The sequence below is a fragment of the Bombus affinis genome, chromosome 8 (genome assembly GCF_024516045.1).
Source record: "Bombus affinis isolate iyBomAffi1 chromosome 8, iyBomAffi1.2, whole genome shotgun sequence".
Taxonomy (NCBI): Eukaryota; Metazoa; Arthropoda; class Insecta; order Hymenoptera; family Apidae; genus Bombus; species Bombus affinis.
Window position 1 is genome coordinate 8000301 of NC_066351.1, and position 19106 is coordinate 8019406.

The 19106-nt window shown below is 38.5% G+C and overlaps 1 protein-coding gene across 5 annotated transcripts in view; it reads right to left on the reverse strand.

The window, feature by feature from the left end:
• The window catches only part of LOC126919864 (transcription factor collier), a 96119-nt gene extending 77313 nt beyond the window's left edge, over positions 1-18806 (reverse strand). For all 5 annotated transcript variants that reach the window (XR_007711802.1, XR_007711803.1, XM_050729510.1 and 2 more), the window contains exons 1-3: positions 17715-18806; positions 8306-8459; positions 2565-2628 (exon numbers count right to left, since the gene is read on the reverse strand). Coding sequence is in view for 3 of the 5 variants with exons in the window: in XM_050729510.1 (XP_050585467.1) it covers positions 2565-2628; positions 8306-8459; positions 17715-17785 (289 nt within the window). In the remaining 2 variants the exon portion in view is untranslated. The remainder of the gene's footprint in view (positions 1-2564; positions 2629-8305; positions 8460-17714) is intronic.
• Between the last annotated feature and the right edge of the window lie 300 nt (positions 18807-19106).

The window sequence follows — 19106 nt, forward strand, 5'->3', positions numbered from 1 at the left end:
AGAGAACGTAGGTCGTGAGGATTAATGACGAGATTACTTGTTGTCGTAACCGTCGAATATATTTAAGACAATAAATTAATATACAAACGTAGACATTAGTCGTTAGTACGAAGTATAAATCGCAAAATAAAATTGCGGAATAAATACTCGTAAATACTCGTCGCGTGACTTGATAGACGCTCTTTAGATACTCGGAGATACTCTAGATACTGTTGGATACTTTATATGTACTGTCACTCGCGATCGCGTCCGTTTATTTATACTGATCGGGAGAGTCAGAAAATTCAAATTCGTCTTCATTCGACGGTTGCATGTAGTTGCATTGTTTTGCCCCGAGTTTATTTGTTCTTACATTACTTGTAATCTAACGGTCTTGATACTCTGAGGCAAAGCAACAACATGATTTGAATAGTCCTCTGACTCACGTGCCGCTACAGATTTATTGTTCAAGTATATTATATGCATATTAGTTACGTAGAAACGAATCAAAATTGTGATTTGAACAGTTGTGAATGTATCAATCATTGCAATTCAAACGTATTCTTCGCTGGTATGAATAAAATGATTAAACCGTTAACATCTATCATTACGCGATTTAGAAATTCCGAGAGTTCAAACTCAAAGGTATAAAATCGTTCTATAATATCGTATCCCATGTACAACAGCTAGTAATGCAACTAGTATTGAGCAACCATTCTGACTGCCTTTTAAGACAGCGAGTAGAAGTTTCATCTCAAATCACATTCCGATATACAAATCGGTCTTACGATATAACGAAGAATTGTGTTTTCCAGGATGTTCAAGAAACTCTAAAGGGAAATCATACGATAGCAAGTACTGGCAAAGACTTTGCCGATTATAGGCTGAACTACGAGTATCGTCGAACGAAAGTTCCAGAGAATAGGATAAAAGTAGGGGAGAGCTTGGGATCTACGATCCCGAAGGTGGCTATAGGTATTCTATAGGTTGCGATAGTTAGTTATTTCTTGTTTGCAATGTTGGCAACACGTTTTAGTGTCCATAGATGGCAGGGCGGCCCCTCAGTCAGTTCTGCCAACGCAAAAATCTCGCATTGATTGATCGGCTCGCAACAGCGGAGGCAAGAAGGCTGATGGTATGAGCCGCGGAAAAGAGAAAGGGGGACGGCCGGGAAAGGGGCAGGAAAGGGAATGGAAAAGAAACGAGGGGAAGATGCTCGCGAGAGAAAGAGCCATGAGAATCGACAAGAAATGAAGATAAAGAAAGCACCGGCGGAGGTTGACGTTGTTCTTGATGTACACAGGATGAAAAAACTTTGGAATGAAAGCCAGCAGATAGCGCCTTGCGGCTTTTTAATATGTTCATAATACGAGCACGTTTTTAAAGGGTCTCTCTGTTAGTTGGACCACCTCTAAATCATCGACTTCTTCTTCTCCCTTTTCTCTCCGTGTTCCTCTTTTCCTTCTTTCGTTCACGCACAGACGTTCGAACGCTTCTTCACGACGGAAACTGAACCCTTTTTGCCAAACCTGGGCCAGTGACATAAAATATGTCTTTGTTGCACTCGGGCCTCGAAAGTTCGTGAGCTTTTTAGCTGAGACACTGGGTGTCTGGTGGAATGTCGATGGCCTGTCATCGTCGCTTCGGATCGAATCGGGCTACTGCGTGGATCACTCTTCGAATACATGTTACGCGTTCACTGACTGACTTCTTTTTACACATCGTGGTCCTAAATTCGTGGTACAGTTGATGTCAGAAAGATCATATGGCTCAAAATATGACGAGAATTGAGAATAACACAGTTATGTTGGAGGCCTCGCTTACAAGAAGATTTAGTTTGAAAACTTCTCAAGTATACAGGTAGTATTTGACTAATTTTTGACTGGATAGAATATATACATAATCGACAGGAAGTTATTCTACACACAAAAATAAGTCGGAAATGTAGAATAAAATTCGTTTGTTTAAGGCCTCGTTATGGAGGACTTTAAATACTATAGAATAAGAGAATTAAAATTCATTAAAAATTTTTTAATGAGGAAATCATTATGTTCGAGAGATAAATAATCTAACAATAAGTGATGAATTAACTCGTCTTCTCTGTTTAACTAAGTTTAAAATGCTTTTCGAATGGAGTGAGTGGAAGATTAATTGTTACGAAGAACGATTGAATAAAGATGGATATTTAACTAATAATAAATAATAATAAACTAATTCTTCTAATTCATAGGATTTAAATAACTTTTCTACCACTTTAATATAAATGCTTTTAATCCAAAGATTTGTACCTATTACCTGTTTCTTTCTAAATAAAATCCTGATCGTTTTTTCTCTGCTCATAAACTGCGCATTTTATTACCCTCTCTTATAATCTTTATTAAGTACTAGCTATACATATACATTATGGTTGACCCAATTCTTTAAATCTCACATTTCTCCAGCAATGAAATTTAAATCTACCTGGTTGATTTCATAGTTGTGAGACTTTGATGTATGCACATTTTAAAAATACATAATATACACCGCAATTTAGTATTCATAAATTGGTGCGATGAGTCATAATTAATATGGTTCGGTTTACTCACCGTTAGAATACAGCAGATGCAGGCTATACTGAATGCCATTGTTTGTCTTCTGGCCTTCAGATTCCTAGAAACACACACGTAACAAGATACTGTTATATGTCATTAAAAAACCTCTGTTTTGAATAAATTAATTCAAGTGTGACGTAAAATTTAATTGACATGACGTGACATTTAATGGTTACATTAAAACGAAGATTTATCTTCCACAAATTGAAACGTATCAGCGCCTTTTTAATCTTAAGGTCTACGATTAACCATTAATTCATTAAGACGACACAAGCGAATTTCAATGTTAAATCTCGTTAATCTAGCTAAATTTCGTGCGTGTTTAAACGGTTTGAATCGAATGCAGTACGCGAAGGAACGGAGATTCAGTCCCGCGCGTTCTTCACACCCCGTTCTATTTTAATTAAGTGCACCGTGACGTAACTCTCGCGCTCGGCCTGCTCCACCTCACGCTAATTATTAATTTCTTGATGTGCCGGTAAGAGCCGTGCCATTACGTATGGCGTGCGATGCATAATTATCATCCTGCCCTGTTGACGAGTCATGCGTGCATCGTGCCATATGCCGCAGCCGCGGTAATGCATTTTCAACTATCTACCCCTGAAACACCCAGGACTCCAACCCCCGGTGTATCGTGGCCACGACATTTAGTCGTGCATACAATCTTTCAACCCGAGAACAACGATGAGTCCAATCGATATTATGGAAAATTAACATAATTACCTAAATCGAGTCCTTGGTTGTACGTTCAATACGATAATTCTACTCGATAATGATAATTGAAGTACGAGTAACGGTAGTTCTTTCTTTCATTTCAACGGAATATATTCGAATTACGTAGATACGTTAAACACGCTTGTGTTGAAAAGAACAAGAGTAACACAGAAAATTGTTGCTTGATCGCAATTAACATCAGAACTACCGACGATTGAAGTGTAAAATGTGTCACTTGTTACTTATCAAAGAAGTTAAAGTAACCTTTCTAACCTAACTAAGAAGTTAAAGTAAAGTTAAATAACCTTTCAAATTTTAAATTATATAGCATGATGCTGCATTTCAATTCTCGATTATTGTACTCTGAACTTAGAGTGAAAATAATACTAATATTCATCAAGATAGACATAGGAATCTTTCAGACTTTTTCGCGCTATCTATATTTCTTCATTTAATGATAATTGGTAAAAAATGGTAATTTAAATCTGTCATAAACAGTGACGTATAAACTATTTGAAATTGTTTATTTAGCATGCTGAGAAACCAACTATACCTTTCTATCAACTTAATACATGGATACTCGTACAGGGTAATTACGCAAATGAAGTTAAATCGCGTACTCATGGTTTCGTTAAAACAGGCCGAGTATACGGTTGATTTTTCTATCGAAGCTTGATTACGGTACACTGGATAATCGTCGTTAGTTCGTCGGTAGATCGACATCATTCTTCCCTTTTTCCTCGAGCTGTGTGTACGCATTAAGCTCTTTCCTGTCACTGGCGTTCGTCGCGGCCATTAATCTTTAAATTCGCAAGCGCACGATGGACGTTAATCAGGTATATACGCGGGTCGTTCGATCCACGACTACTTTTTAATTAAACACGAATAAAAAGCGGATAGAACGGAGAACGAATGCGGAGACCCTGTATTTACGTAGGGCACCAGTTTCCGGGAACTGTACGCCTGCCATCGCGCTGACACGCTCTATTTACAGGCTTTTATGTCGCGTATTACTCACGATAGAAACGATAGACGGGTCAATCGACCCGATAGCCGACCGACGCCACTTAAATAATTGGGCTTTGTGTAAAAATATGTAAATAATTCCGTATCTCTTGAGGTAAAGTTCCAGACTGGAAGGATCGAGGGTGAGAACAGGCATAAGTACGCTTAGGCACAAACGGCTACTCGACACCGGGGCTGATCTATGCTTGCGGTGCACGACCCTAATTAATAGGGAGGCTATGCAATGCAACTGTCCTGTTCATGTGAATTATACATATAGACGTGCTCTTACGGAGGATAGGGAGGAATGGAGATATCAAGATAACCAATGCAAATCGAAGTAAAGGAATAGAAAGTACACTTGTTCACTGACTCACAAATGAGTCGCTTTAATTACCTGTTTACAGTGGCTCACGAAAGTATTCGAACGCTTGTTATTAAACCTTTAAACAATCGAAATATGCGTGTTAATCTTAGGATCTGCTAATAATATCATACCTGCTATAAGATACAAGTATCAAAATTATATGTCTAAAGTTGGATCGAATCAGATAATATTAGTAGACGTTATGAAATATTCATTGCAATGTATTTAATGTAATTAGTAGAAGATACAAAACAATTTTTATTTTATTATATAACAATCAATAATTATTATATAACACACAGCGTGTGTTACATACGCTTCTACAAAGTCCAAATTTCAATCTCATCGAATATTTTCGGGAAAAAATCAGTAAAAGATTAAAAAATTAAGTAAGTTCGAAAGATATAGTTAAAAGGTTTTAGAAGTATGGAATTCTTTCGAATCTAAAATAACTAAAAAGCTTCTGCAAGCAGTAATTCAAGCCAAAGGAGGCCCAATTAAACATTAACATAAAATAAGATAGGTATAATCAATACCGTTCGATTATTTTCGTAACCTTATTTTTATACATAATTACAATAAATGTTTAGTAACTTCTACAAATGTCATCGGTACCGTTTCAAATTTTAAATATGCAATCTTGATACCTGTATCTTATAGCAGTTATAACATTGTTCTCAGATCTTAAGTCTAACGTGCATACTCTAATTATTTTAACAATAAAAGCTTCAACAGCGAATGTTCGAATGCATTCGTGAGCCGCTGTATATGTTTTTTTCCACTATTTGCGAATAAATGTTGAGTATAGTTAGCGGAGTTCAATTTGAACGAGAGTCTGAATTCAAGTTTAATCCAATTATCTATTTTCAAAGGGCTTCAATATTTTTAAATATTTTATACAATGTGAATCTGTGAACGTTGTGGATTGTTAATGTTTAATGTCTCCGCAAGTACACGTTAAAATAAAAAACTAAAGTAAATTATAACTTTTTTCATCACGCACCACATGAAACTTACAATTTATTCCGTTAAGAAAATTGCTTTTTATTTATTCAACGCATCTGTATAATATTTCAATTTCTCGGTTTTAAATTCTATACCTCGATAATTTACACGCGTGTCGCAGTAATTTATCCTTATATCGAGAATCTGGATTTCTGTCATGTAGGTATCTGACATTTCGAGTGTTGTATGATATATACAGGTAATCGATTGACGATGTACAAACTAGAAGCTTGTAATGGTTCTTCGCATGGTAGAGTGGCAGGAAGGGATATCCGACCATTCGCGTGATCGTCTGTCCGAACAGTATCTGCCAGTGTAGAGATTTCTTTTGCGCAAGAATGAGTGTGTGGCAGTCAGCTTTTCCTTAAACAGCTATACTAATTGACCAATAGAAAGTGGAGCTCTAACGATGACTGTGCTGACAATCGCGTCCCGCTCGAAACCTTCGCACGAAGTCGTGACAACTCTTCGTACACGAGTCGAATGTCATTTCTCCCGATGATTCTAACGAGTACTCGATAACTGACAGAGACTAGTCTTCTCCGTGAAATCATAACCGGGATCATAAGCGACTCTTTACGTTAATTGAAAGATCAGTCGAATGACAGGCTTTCATTATGAGGAAAAACGGGCAACCGGAAGTTGGCGATTGGAAAAAGAGATCCACTCACAGGCATATTAAAAAGAACGCTCGATTCAATTTTTCTCACATACAATATTAACTTATTAGGTCTATCTCGTTAATAATGTGATTTCTTAAAAGCTATGTATAAAATCATTATTTATAAGTTGAAATTGTTGAAGCGTAAAAGTGTTATAAAGGTAAAATGGAGAGCTTAAAGCAGAAAGATGGTGAATGATTGTAAAAATTTCAAGAAAATAGATTAATTACCAATAGATGTTAATTATCTTTGGGATCGTCTAATATAAAACGAAGAATAACCCTATTTCACCCTTTGAATTATTTTTGACTTAATCTTATTTTGCTACTCTTAGGAAACTTCTTAAGTTTGAGGAAGATAAGAAAGAAATAAAAGAAAGAGAAAGAACATTGCAAATCCAGGAAAATCGTTGTAAAAATGAATAAAACGCGGTAGTAAAATATTAGAAAGCGATTGTCATAGATCAATCACAACCTAGGATAACTGCGTACTCGCAGAAATCTGCATTTGTAATTGATTGCTCCTAATTAATACGCTCTTACATAAAAAAACCGTACAGATTGAGGGAATGGAGCACGTATAATGACTTCATTTGCAGGCATTCTTGCCATTTCTTCGAATGCAATGAAAATAGATTAGATTGTTGGCACGGAAGCTAGAAATCACTCGAACACTGACACTCTAAAGCTAATAATTAACGTTTCATGAACGTTGTATTGCTACACAGAAGTTTATCATAAATTATTTAAAACTTCATCAATGGTATATCAAAATTAAATATATGATTTGTCCAAGTGTTAACCAATTCTAAATATTATCGCTAAAGTTAATTACGATAGTTTCTTTACTAATTTAGAAGAATTTTCCTATCTTATTTACAGTTTTCAAATAAGCGAATCCTTAAATGACAAAACTGTCTCATGATAGAAATCTTTAGTCACACTTTTAGAAAGCTAAACCAATCCTGTTCTTGCACATTAAGGTGACGAAATTATACTATGTCAAACATAAACAAATGTCCATATACTTTTGAGCAGTTCATAGTTACATTTTATTCTAACGACAGAATAATTATTGAAAGGTACAATTAAACAGAAACATGACCGTGTTAAACTTAATTCAATTGTAAGACACTGACATAATCGAATAAAAGTTATTCACTCGGCGAAATATTTGAAACGATGGAATGATTTAGTAACAAATGCTCAAAGAGATACGATCTGTGATAGAAAAGGGAGACGGGATGAACGAAAGAAAATGGAAAGCCCGGTTATTATTCGTAGGTTGCTCGGTTCGCGTGACAACATCGATGCTCTTACGATCGCGTCCGTCCATTTCTCACGCGGCCAATGGATTTTCGCCTGTCCGACTAATTGCTGGAAAAGCTGGAGGTGTATCCTGCCGACTATCGATATGTATACGTATAGGCGGAGCCGTTTAATATTTGACGTCGTCCCCGATGGAAACGGCAATTATCGAGATAAGCGTACGCTCGCACGATATTCCCTGATGTCATAAAGGTCCACCTCGCCTTTTTCCACTTAACCTCACGGGAAAACAGGGACTACGATGTGCATTGAAATTCCGAAGTTGTCATTCGACGCCATCACTTACTTTTCGAACCCGATACTGATGAATGATCTGCGATTTTTCATCGACTTTCGAAACTAACAAGACATAAATCTTATACTACTCTGCCATTTTAAACTTATCCATCGTAATTTCTATATTGCATCTTATTGCAATGTTTATGAACTGAGTATTATTTTGTAATTCATTTCCGCTATTGATATTGAAAAGTAGTATAGGGAAATATTCAAATTGTATTAGATATGAGAAAATGTCCTAACAGATGTCTACTTATGACAAGCAATGTATATATTTTTGTTTGCAATCACGATCATCCATATCAGAATTATTTAAAAATAATTAATCAAAATATTAATTCAACACAAGTAATACGTCTTTATGAAAATAATTACCTGATCTTTTTCGACGAAACCCATGAAAGAAGTCCTCTCTATCTCGATCGGTTGGCCGTGTCGATCGTAAAGAGCGATCACAAAATGGAAGAAGTTACTTTTTCTCAAATTGCTTGGTGGTTGTTTCTCGAAGTGAGCTCTACCGACACCAACCCTGAAATTCACATATAATACAACTTTTATTGCGCTGTTAAATCACTGATGATTGAAATAAAATTTTCTTTAATAATTCAACGCGATTGTAATATGTTGTAATTATTTAATTTCACTTTTATATCCATATATTAGATCCTAAATATCAATAATCTCACGTATAACTATTTAAACATTGTCACGTTTTATTGTGTATTTATCTGTCAGGCTGCGCTACGTTAAAGTTGTTTATGTTTGATATTCATGATACTAAATAACAGTATTTAATATTTTTAATAGTATTTAATGCTTTCACGACCCGGATAATTTAATGACATAGTGAATAATGCAAATTCCTTTTTCTCAAAAATTGTATTCAATAGCGATCTATCGAGTTAACCTTTCCATACTATATTCAGAAATCGCAGGTATTTCAGTACGATCACCGACTATGAAGAGTGCGCATGCATTCGATGCCGCAAACGATGCACGTTACCAAATTCGGACGTCAGAAGTGAGATCCTCTATCGTAGGGTCAAATAGGTATGTCCTACTCGGCCTTGAATGCAATAAGAATGTCCAAACTGGTAGAGAGGAAAGACAAACGAGGCTGTCCGTGGGGGAGCGCGCAGGTGGCCTCAACGCCTTAAAATCCCATTAAGGTCTCATGTGCTGAGATTAGACCACCGGACTCCGATGCCATCTTTGAGTAATGGCACGGAAAGTCCCCTTTTCCACTGCACTACTTCGCATAATTCGCGCGCGCGACTACGTTCTGATTGATCCCATGAAACGTGACCTTTCACCAAGCTTTGTGCTCACCCACCATTCGTGACATCGTGTCTCTTACTAATATTACTTCTCATGTTTACAAATTACCAGCCTGGACATGTAAGATATACTTTTTTAATATTATTATAATTAATAATTTAACATGAGGCATTTAACGCATTAGTTTAGTGGACTTCTTTTAGAAAAGGAACAACGTATGGATACTGTTTGATTGTATAACACTATAAATTATTCGAGGGTTGTAATATTTGCTGTAAGATGTAAAATATAGTACAAATAGTATATATGTAAATTTTTGAATTTCTCCTTTATTGGACATAATTTCCTTGTTCAATACGTTTCAGTATATTATTAAATGTTTAATGGTAACTCATAACATCATCCTAGTAAGCCAAGTGCAAATACTAAAACTTTACCGGAATGTTTTATGTCGTTATGCAAACATATTTGACATTCTATCGTTTAAAACAAAAATTCTGTTAACGATTAATATTGTTTGGAGAATGTAATAATTAATACTCCTTTATCAAGTCCATAGGGATTACATAAGTTACAAACGGTTGCGACACGTTAGAAAATATTAAATTCATAAAATCGATTGTCACAGCATTATGGCTTTTTTAAAATTAACCTTTATCGGAGTCGCTCACCGTTTGCTCTCTAATTATGTTTCGTCTGTGTTCCCCCTCATATTACGACCGCTTCTCACTAAGCTATCTGTTTCCTAACCCCTTAGACATTAAATATAACTTCTATTTCCTGGTACAAATTTAGATTTAACAGGTTTTGCGTAAATAATTCTATATCGCTGCTGAATCAAGGTACTGCTAATCCATGTGTCAATAAAGGTTATTACCATGTTCTCGGAAATGTTAGAAACCTCCACATTAGGCAACGTGCAAATAATCAAGATATAAATTAAAAATAACAGTTAGACGTAATAAAAATTGTTTTTCCTCGAATTGAGTAAACTGTGGAAGTTCATGCTCATAACCGATAAGACAAAACTTACTCTCTTTGACCGCTATTCATATCCTCTACACAAGATTATATCGATGGATAAAAATTTATCCTCATCCAAATCCTCGATGCTATAACCACGTGCACCAAATACCTCTAAAAATCGAAACAAAATATATTCACCCCCTCGCCATACAAAGTACGCTTTATAGCAAAATAACTAAAACTTTCAATCTCTCTTTTTCATGGTTTCAAATTTCAGATAAACACGCGCAGGGGGTTAAAAAAAAAAGATAGTCGTCAATGAAGCGGCGCGATCCGTCGAAGCGCGACAAGCGACAGGCGCGAAAGGGTTTTTAGGCTTGGTACGCGGGGGTCGGATAGATGTTGCATCGGTTAAAAACCGCCGCGGAGAAATCGCATTATCGGGTGGTGGCGTGGTTCGGGCACGCGGCATCGCGATCGCGGCTGTGGCTGCGGCGGCGGTGGCGGGCAGCGCGAAGCGATAAAACGGTCGCGGCGCGGGTGCGCGGAATGCCGCCGCGGCGCTCACTGCCATCAGAACGGACTCTCAGAGCGGAAAACTGAATCGACTGGACCGAAAATGAATAGCGGCAGTTTTGCAGCACATTTGCGAAATAAATGATGGTATCGGCGGTGCGTTTGTCACGGCAGGCGGTGGGATGTCGGTCTGCCGGCAGGCAGAGGAGGCAGAGCAAGAGGGAGGAGGATACAAGGGGTTCTCGCCAGTCAGGGGTGTTCGAGGGCGAGAAGGGGGGCTGCTGGTGAATCCCGATGCAGAGAGAAGAGAGGGTCTGCTGGAGGGAAGGAGGCCACTGGGGTGGCAGAGAGGCTGGGAGGGTTAGTGATGTACTGCCCGTGTCGATAATTATCGGTGGCTGATTAACCGGCCGCCGGTTCGCGCCCCATAACTCTCGACGTCCGATTATTTTGCCCCGTTTGCCATGCACCAATTCCTATGTAACGTGTAGGCACGTCCTACCGAGCCTTTACATTATCACCTGCGGTGCAATACTGTCGCACACCTTTTTCCAAACTATTGCGGATTGCGGCGCGCCACCGTTCCGCGGTTTCAAGATTATGCTCGTTAAAATAACAATAATATGCAAGTCCGGGCGACCGCGTTGTTTTATTTCGCGAGTGGTACGTGGAGAGCCGCCCGGATGGGATTACTTTCATTGATAGTTTGTGTTTGGACTTTGCAACTTGTTAATATAACTGATTAGTAATTTACGCGATGCGACTGTGGGAATTCAATGAATTTTTTGTTTATATATTAGAAGGGGAGCAAATGTTTCCATTGGTACAATATATTTCCTATCTAATTTTGTGTTGATTATAGTGCAGTATCAGACAATTATTCATGGAAGAACACTTTGCGTTTAGCTCTGTCTGTTAGCACGAAATTTTTACTTTCAAATACTGAAAATAGTACTTTTTATATTCATGCATTTAAAGTATTGATTGTGTATATGGTACGTATTCTGTTCAAATGTTATTTTACTTATTTATATTAAAGAGTGTTGTTAATGTAACGTGATAAGACTGTACTACAAATATTTTACATGTTAAATATTTTAAACATCTAGTATTAAAATTTAATAATATTTATATAAAATAATAACAAGGAGCTTTTCAATAGTGTGCAAGATTTTCGGTGAAAAAAGCTGGGTAAAAATAGAGAGACAAAAAAGAAACGCAACTGTCAACCGGGAACATGGAATGCAGGGGTCGTGGTTATTTAACGGGCCAGTATAATTATAATCGTATGGCGAGAGAACGCTTTACGCCAATATTCCTCTATTAAGCGGCTATTTTTCGCGTCGCTTCATATTCTCAACGTTTGCCGCGTGTATCCAACATTTCGGGGTTATTCCATTCACTCGCGTGTCTACATTTTGCACAGAATGCGTAAGAAGAAACTAGAAAAAAAAGATGTAGAGGATGCACAAACATTACGTACAAAATATCCAAAGTACCTACACTACTATCATTTAATAGATCAGATAAATTTCAGTTGCATATGCAGATTTGTATAACGTATGAATTTGCATAAATACCTGCATTCTAATTATAATGCATACTTGGAATATTTCATTATATTTTTCAATTTTACATATCTATTATCCGTAATATTTTTGTATACTTTTATATGTTTCGTATATTTCTGCAGACTTAAATTTCCCATAAGTAAATGGACATCAGCAGCCTAATACATAGACTATATTTGGACCTATAAAGCTCACTTCAATCATCATAAATATGGCTGCATGTTTAGAAATTGATAGGTAATTTTGCATTAACAGGCACATTTCTCCTTAAAGACGAGTGCGTAACAACTTGAACGTTCCAGGCTACAGCAAGCGACACGGAGGTGATAATTACAGGCAGGATTGCCGGATTCCCGCAGCCGGAATTCTCCGGTACAATTTGCCACGCGCCCGCTTTCGGTTAGCAGATAACGTTCATCGGTGGCGGCGGGCGCAACGTGCCGCCTGCATTGCCTTCGGCCTCGAGGCACAGCGATCCCTGTCGCGTAACTTTTCTTTCTGCGACGACTGAAGTAACGCTACGATTCGATCGGCCGACAAAGATAACTCGATACTCGCCGCGCGCCAAATACGCAAATGAAGATGTAGGACGCGATAGGTGTCTTTCCGCGCGATACCAGTTTTTCCCTGCATCGTTGCGCCCATTGGTGTGCAGGGACGTTACAAATAGTTCTACACTTAGGAAAATGCCAATTTAAGGAAAAGAGCTGTAGATGAAAAAAACGTGCACGAAATAAGTAAACGAACAGTTTCTCTTCTCGAGAGCGAGATTATACGCCAAAAGATTGCGAGTTAAAAATCCAACGTAAACATGGCGAATCCGGTTTTCATTCGCGTGAAAACATTTCCACCGGTAACGAAGTGTTAGAAGATGGATATGTAGGTTAGTCAGTAAGTTACTCCCCTTTTCTATAAAAAGTATGAACGAATAAAGGATATCTGTTTACTGTTAGTTCGCAGTATATAGTTCCTCAGCATCTGCAAACATTTATCGTAATGAGAAATTAATTTATGAGTTGCGTCTGATTTCCTGACATCGTTCGAATGCTGCAACGTTTAGTATGAATTAAATTATGAAATGAATAAATTATGAAAGTTATCTTGATCAGCCATGTATCTTTGTTCATTCAGAAAAGCACATGAAAATTGCATGATGACAGATCCGAATTATAAGGTGAATGTATTCGTGGTTTCTTTCCCCTTTACGATAGAATTTGTACGCGAGAATTGTGCAACTGCATGTACCTAAAAAGTCGTATTTATTATAGGACACTCTATGTTTAATATATTGTAACATTGAAACTTAGTTGAAATTGACATCTAGTTTAAATTCATTATATATTAACAACAATATTGCACTCATATAACTACCTAATGGTAACATGAGTTTTGACAAACTCACAATTATAGCTAGATTTATTTTTATAGATGCACATTAATTTTTACTATATAACACAGTAACTATTATAATGTAGAAAACGATAGAGGATTAACGCAATGTAATTTTAATGGAAGACTGTAAGCAGATTTAAATATCAATTCATGAATGACGTTTGACTCTAGCCGCAGTTAGATCAATTCGAGTATCCATCTAATATTATAATTTGTGATTTCACTATGTACGTTTATCCTTTCCACGTATGTTACGTTGAAATGAGAAGAAATTTCAATTCTTTTTTTTTTTATCAGTAATTAAATTCTACTGTAAAGTTCCATTGGCGAAACGTACAGAAATTTTTGCTTTATCGGTCGCGGGGCAAATATTGACATGCTGGCAATTTGCAAACGCAGATCGTCGAATAATCGTCCGAGCTAGTCTATACTTTACATGCGAGCCGCAACCTATGCTATTTGCGCACAATGCATTACGGGCGAAATATGCGGATAATACGAACCCACGGATACGGTTACGAATTCGTGGATAAAGCAATCGCGGAGAATTACAATAAATCCGCAGTTAATGTATACCGCCGGGCGTTAGTTATTACGAGTTAGCCGAAGCGCAGTCTATTTACGCTTGCACCCAACGTGATTCATAATGCGCGCGGAGATAATGAGCAATTTGTAATATATCCGAATGTAATTCGCAACTAGCCAGCGTTACCGCGGATGCTGTTCAATTTAATGCCATATTTCACTGCCTCCTCTGACAAAAATTTATTAATTCGTTTACGACTGGGAATTTTATTGCAAACATCACAACTATAAAAAGATCACGCACACGAATTCGCCTGTTGGTCCTCTTTGTGTTTCATCGACTTGCAAATAAAAGTTACGTAATTAAAAATTCAAAAAAAAAAAAAAAAAAAAATGAAAAATTAATCTACGATAAAATATTCATTACAGCTATACTGCACGAAAGAAAATGAAACGTTTTATAAAAAATTAATCCGCGATAGAATATTCATTAAAGTTGGTCCACGCACAAAAGAAAACGAAATGTTTCATAGAAGATTAATCCACGATAGAATATTCATTAAAGTTGCACCTTAAAGAGTGTCAAAATGAACGTGCGTATGGTAGTTTCGACGATACTCCTTCCTAACTTTTTACATAACTAAACTTTCGTGATTATATTACGCGCAAAACGTATTCACTGATTTGCGAAAGCAACAATTGCTCGCAAACTTTTTCTTCGTCGTATATTCCTTTTACTTTCATACCCGGAGTCGCAGAGAAAGTCATTGTTTTTCCACGGACGACACAGCTCGTCCCTTCGTCGGGCGCGATGGTTTACTGCTTCATTAGGTGGGTAACTTTTTTAGGGGTTTTTAAAAAGCGTGAGAGTTTATGTCTGTTTGCTGGGAGTTTTAAAACAGTTTCGCCAAGCCCTCTCGCACCCTCTTTTTCGAGTCGGCGTACACCGCGTCTGTGTGTTATAACCGCTCTTCACCAAGGAAATGAAACTTTCCACGGTAAATTTGAACAGAAACGATTCCAACGCTTAACGTTTTGTCTAAGCCACTTGTACCAACTGTGTTAGCGTTGTTTCAATTAAGTACCGGTTAAGAAAAGAATAGAGCTGACAAATACAATCTTTGTCAATTTATTGTTGTAAGAAAGGATAGATATTGGATATAAACGAAATTTTCGTATTTGAACTTTTTTGAAATTAAATCGATCGACTCAAAACTGTGTAAATTACACGATTTCGTTGTCTAAGTACATGGTCAATGTTCAACTTTTCGAAACAAGTATCTTAATCTTATAAGCTTACTTGAGAAGGTAACAAACTTACGCAGGAAGATGCATAAATAATCGTGAAGTACGAGGTAAATTTTTAAAAATAATATCTATCCACATGGATACCTACGTCATCACTTTTGCCTGCATTTCAATTTTTTTACGCGCATTAAACAAGATGGTATCGAATTAATATTGAAAATAATAGAAACAACGCGGACAAAATCATAACGCATATTTATCTGATTTGTCATTCTGTCGGTTCTGCTCTGTAAACCCGCGATTATAACAGGAATTATGTATCTTTTTGAATATTAAACCAGAAAGCAATTATGATTATCCGAACGGATTAATAATAACGTATTCTTGAAACGAACTCTTAAATAAAATATTCAAACTATTTTTACAAAATATAAGTGTATCTATATATACAGTAATTACTGATATCTACATAAGTAAAGAAAATTCTTATATCAAATTTTCCTCATTTAAGAAATACCAAAAGGTGACTACATCGCAAATATTTACGCGAATTCGTATTTTTGTGAAAATGGTAATAACAGTAGGACCTAAGCAGAGATTTCTCTTTTCCCATTAAATATTGTAACGAATACTTTAAACATTTTATATCATGCATTTTACGTTCCATTTACATTCGATGCATTTCCATAAACGTATAAAAATTCACAATCCACCAATCACTTGCATAAAGTTATAGATAGAACTCGTACTGGCGTGTTAAGCCGCAATAATTTTTCAGTTTTCCTTTCAGGCGCGGAAAGTCTGCGATAACCCGGAGGAAAAACGAACAGGTAGGAGAGGAAACGAGAGGAAGAGAGGAAAGCAAAAGGCGCTAAAATTCTCAATTACATTAACTCGATTCCGGTCGCCCACTCCCGTGTCACGCCACTTGGAAGGGGTTAGTTAAGAGAACCGCTATTGGATTAGCGAGCCCCCAACCCGGTCGGTTTACCTCCTCGAGTCCGCGTATCTGTACCTTCGTCGTTTGCACGTCGTACAAATCCCTTAAGCGAGGCTGCAATAAAGCACGGTTTATCGTTCGCCAAATGCAGCTACGTGTGAACCGCTTTGAAACGCTCCGCTTCCAAAGATAAACTGGATATTTGTTCGCGTGCCACGAAATACCGAGGCATTGTTGTTTCCTGATGACGCGCCATAATTTGAAAATCTTCAAATCCAACGATTACGGGAAAAGTTGGTGTAAAGCAATTTTTCTGATCTTTACTAATCGCGTACGTCGTAATATTTTGTATCTGATGAAAATCTCATCGATATTCTCGATGCGCGTACGAAGCGAGATTTTTGAAGGCAATTTTATAGGAGAAATATTGTAGTTTCAGCGATGGAGAAAGTAAAATAGTTATAGTTACAGCGATTCAATGTTTCAGAATTGTTATTCGTTTTTTCTGTTTACTAGGATTTTTGTGTAAATATTTCTTTAAATGATTCTGTGGAAAGTAAACGAAGCAACGACATTGCCGCTGTCCGACGGCATACGACGACGCAATGGCGATTTATTTACGCTCTCTTTTTACTTGTTTTGAATAGATTTCACGATCGAAGGGAATTGTTTTTTTTAACTCGAACGTGCCTATTAAGTCAATATTTTTAATTTCCTGTTACAATATCGTAAAGTGGGTAAAAAATAATATACAACGTGTACTCTACTTTTCAGCGACTTATCTCGCTGTTTAATCTACGCAATTATATTTGTAGCAAATGTGCTTCTGCAATAATTTGATTGGCCGCTATTAGGAAAGTAGAAAATATAGAAATCGATTTAGATATGCGTACCAACGTTTTAGTTTATCAATAGATTCATGTTATACATAGCTTTTCATGACAATTATACGTGTCAATAATTGTCATTCATTATATCAACATATAGTTCTGTTATACAATTCTATGTACTATATACGTAGAACAAACATTCCAATTTCAAACTGCACCTCAACATCGACTAAACTTTTATTCAACATTACCTAATGCAGTACAAGATAAAACGAACATATAAAATATTCCCTAAATTTATCGAGATAAAATGCCGAATATTTCTCTACCGTCGTTCACCTTTTTCTTCACAATTTCACTTATAATTTAACCTCCGTATAATTCCAAATTTTCATTTCCACCGAAGAAAGGAGCATATCGCGAATCTGATCACCTTGCTTTTTACTTTCTTACTTTCGCTATTTACAAGAGTGAACGATTTCAATGGGGGAAATAGAAAAATGAGCGTAGGTACTCACGTTCCGTTGTCGGCAAGCGCGGGCTGTGGCCAAGCACGTGGCACGGGTTCCTCCTTGAGTATTTGCCTCATGTCCTGAGGCGCGAAAACGAGAGGCGCCCGCGGGTGGTGATGAGGCGGCGGCGGTGGTGGAGCTACACTCGCCCCGTACAGCTTACGTCCCCAGTGGCCTTCGAGTTCGACGGGGCTTCCGCCCCCGGTGGTAGCTCCCGTGCCACCCCCTGCGCCGAGTCCGAGCCATGGCGACCCCCCAGCACCCACGATCGTGGAGCTGGGCAGGAGACCGCTCCACTCGTCGGACCGCGTCGTGAGGCCGTACGGACTCTCCTGGGGCAACAGGCTTTCTCCTTCTCGTTGCCACCCTTCGCGAGAACCTTCTTCGCGGCTGATCGAGAGAGACCGTAACCTCTCGGTCAGAACGCTCCTCTCCACCGCCACGATTCTTCACGAGAGTGCATCAATCGAGTCGTTTGACCTCGATTCGTCGCGATTTCTCACCAATGCCCGTACCTATCTGAGAAACAGCCAACCTGTCACACCATTAAATCGGTAGCCGACCGCGTGTCGGCGCACATGCGTCCCTTTAATTCTATATCACGAGTTCGATCGACACTGCAGAGTGTTCTTTCCTTTTGTTTCACTGACCACTGTATATTTATTTACTCACTCGGCTTCCTTTACGAAAGTCTCACAGTCTTCTGTTTGTTACTGTCTGACTCTTCGCGATCCTCACTAAACTTCGTCACTCTCCATAGTCACTTACTATACGCGTGGCACGTACTTGGTAAACGATAAGTTGATAGAGATCGGTTTCCGAAGAGGATCTTCGATTCTCCGTTGTCAGTTCCTCGATCCGGGTCCCCAGCGTGTACGCGCGACTCCTCCGAGATCTTCGAACGATCCACTTGGGATGAAGAGATCGAGCCTGGATACGCGGCGAGCAGCGGTAATCTGAGTAGCGGGCGACGGCAGCGTGGTGCGTATATCGTCGACACGAAAGTGTCGGTAGGGTGACTCGTGACCAGAAGAGAGGTCCTTCGAGGTCCCCAGCCGCGCGTTGCTTCCCGTTACGGCGCCGCTTGTCGAATGTGTCAGGGCCGGCTCGAGCGGCGTGCCAGCGGGTCCCAACGGGGACGGGCCACCAGGTTCTCGGTGGGTGTGGCCGCCACGGATGCGGCGCAACGACCAGCCTGCCAACGACGCCTTGCCCATCCTCGATTTTCATCCAATCCACCGTCTCTTCGTCGACCAATCGCTACCGGCGTCCTTTTACGCTACCGACGCCCATCTCCAATTACCAAAGACGGTGGCGCCGCGACGGCCACGTCACGAGGCTGTCATTCCGGCGCGCGCCGTGGACGCTCAAGGCTGACATTGTGTTTCTCCTCCGTCT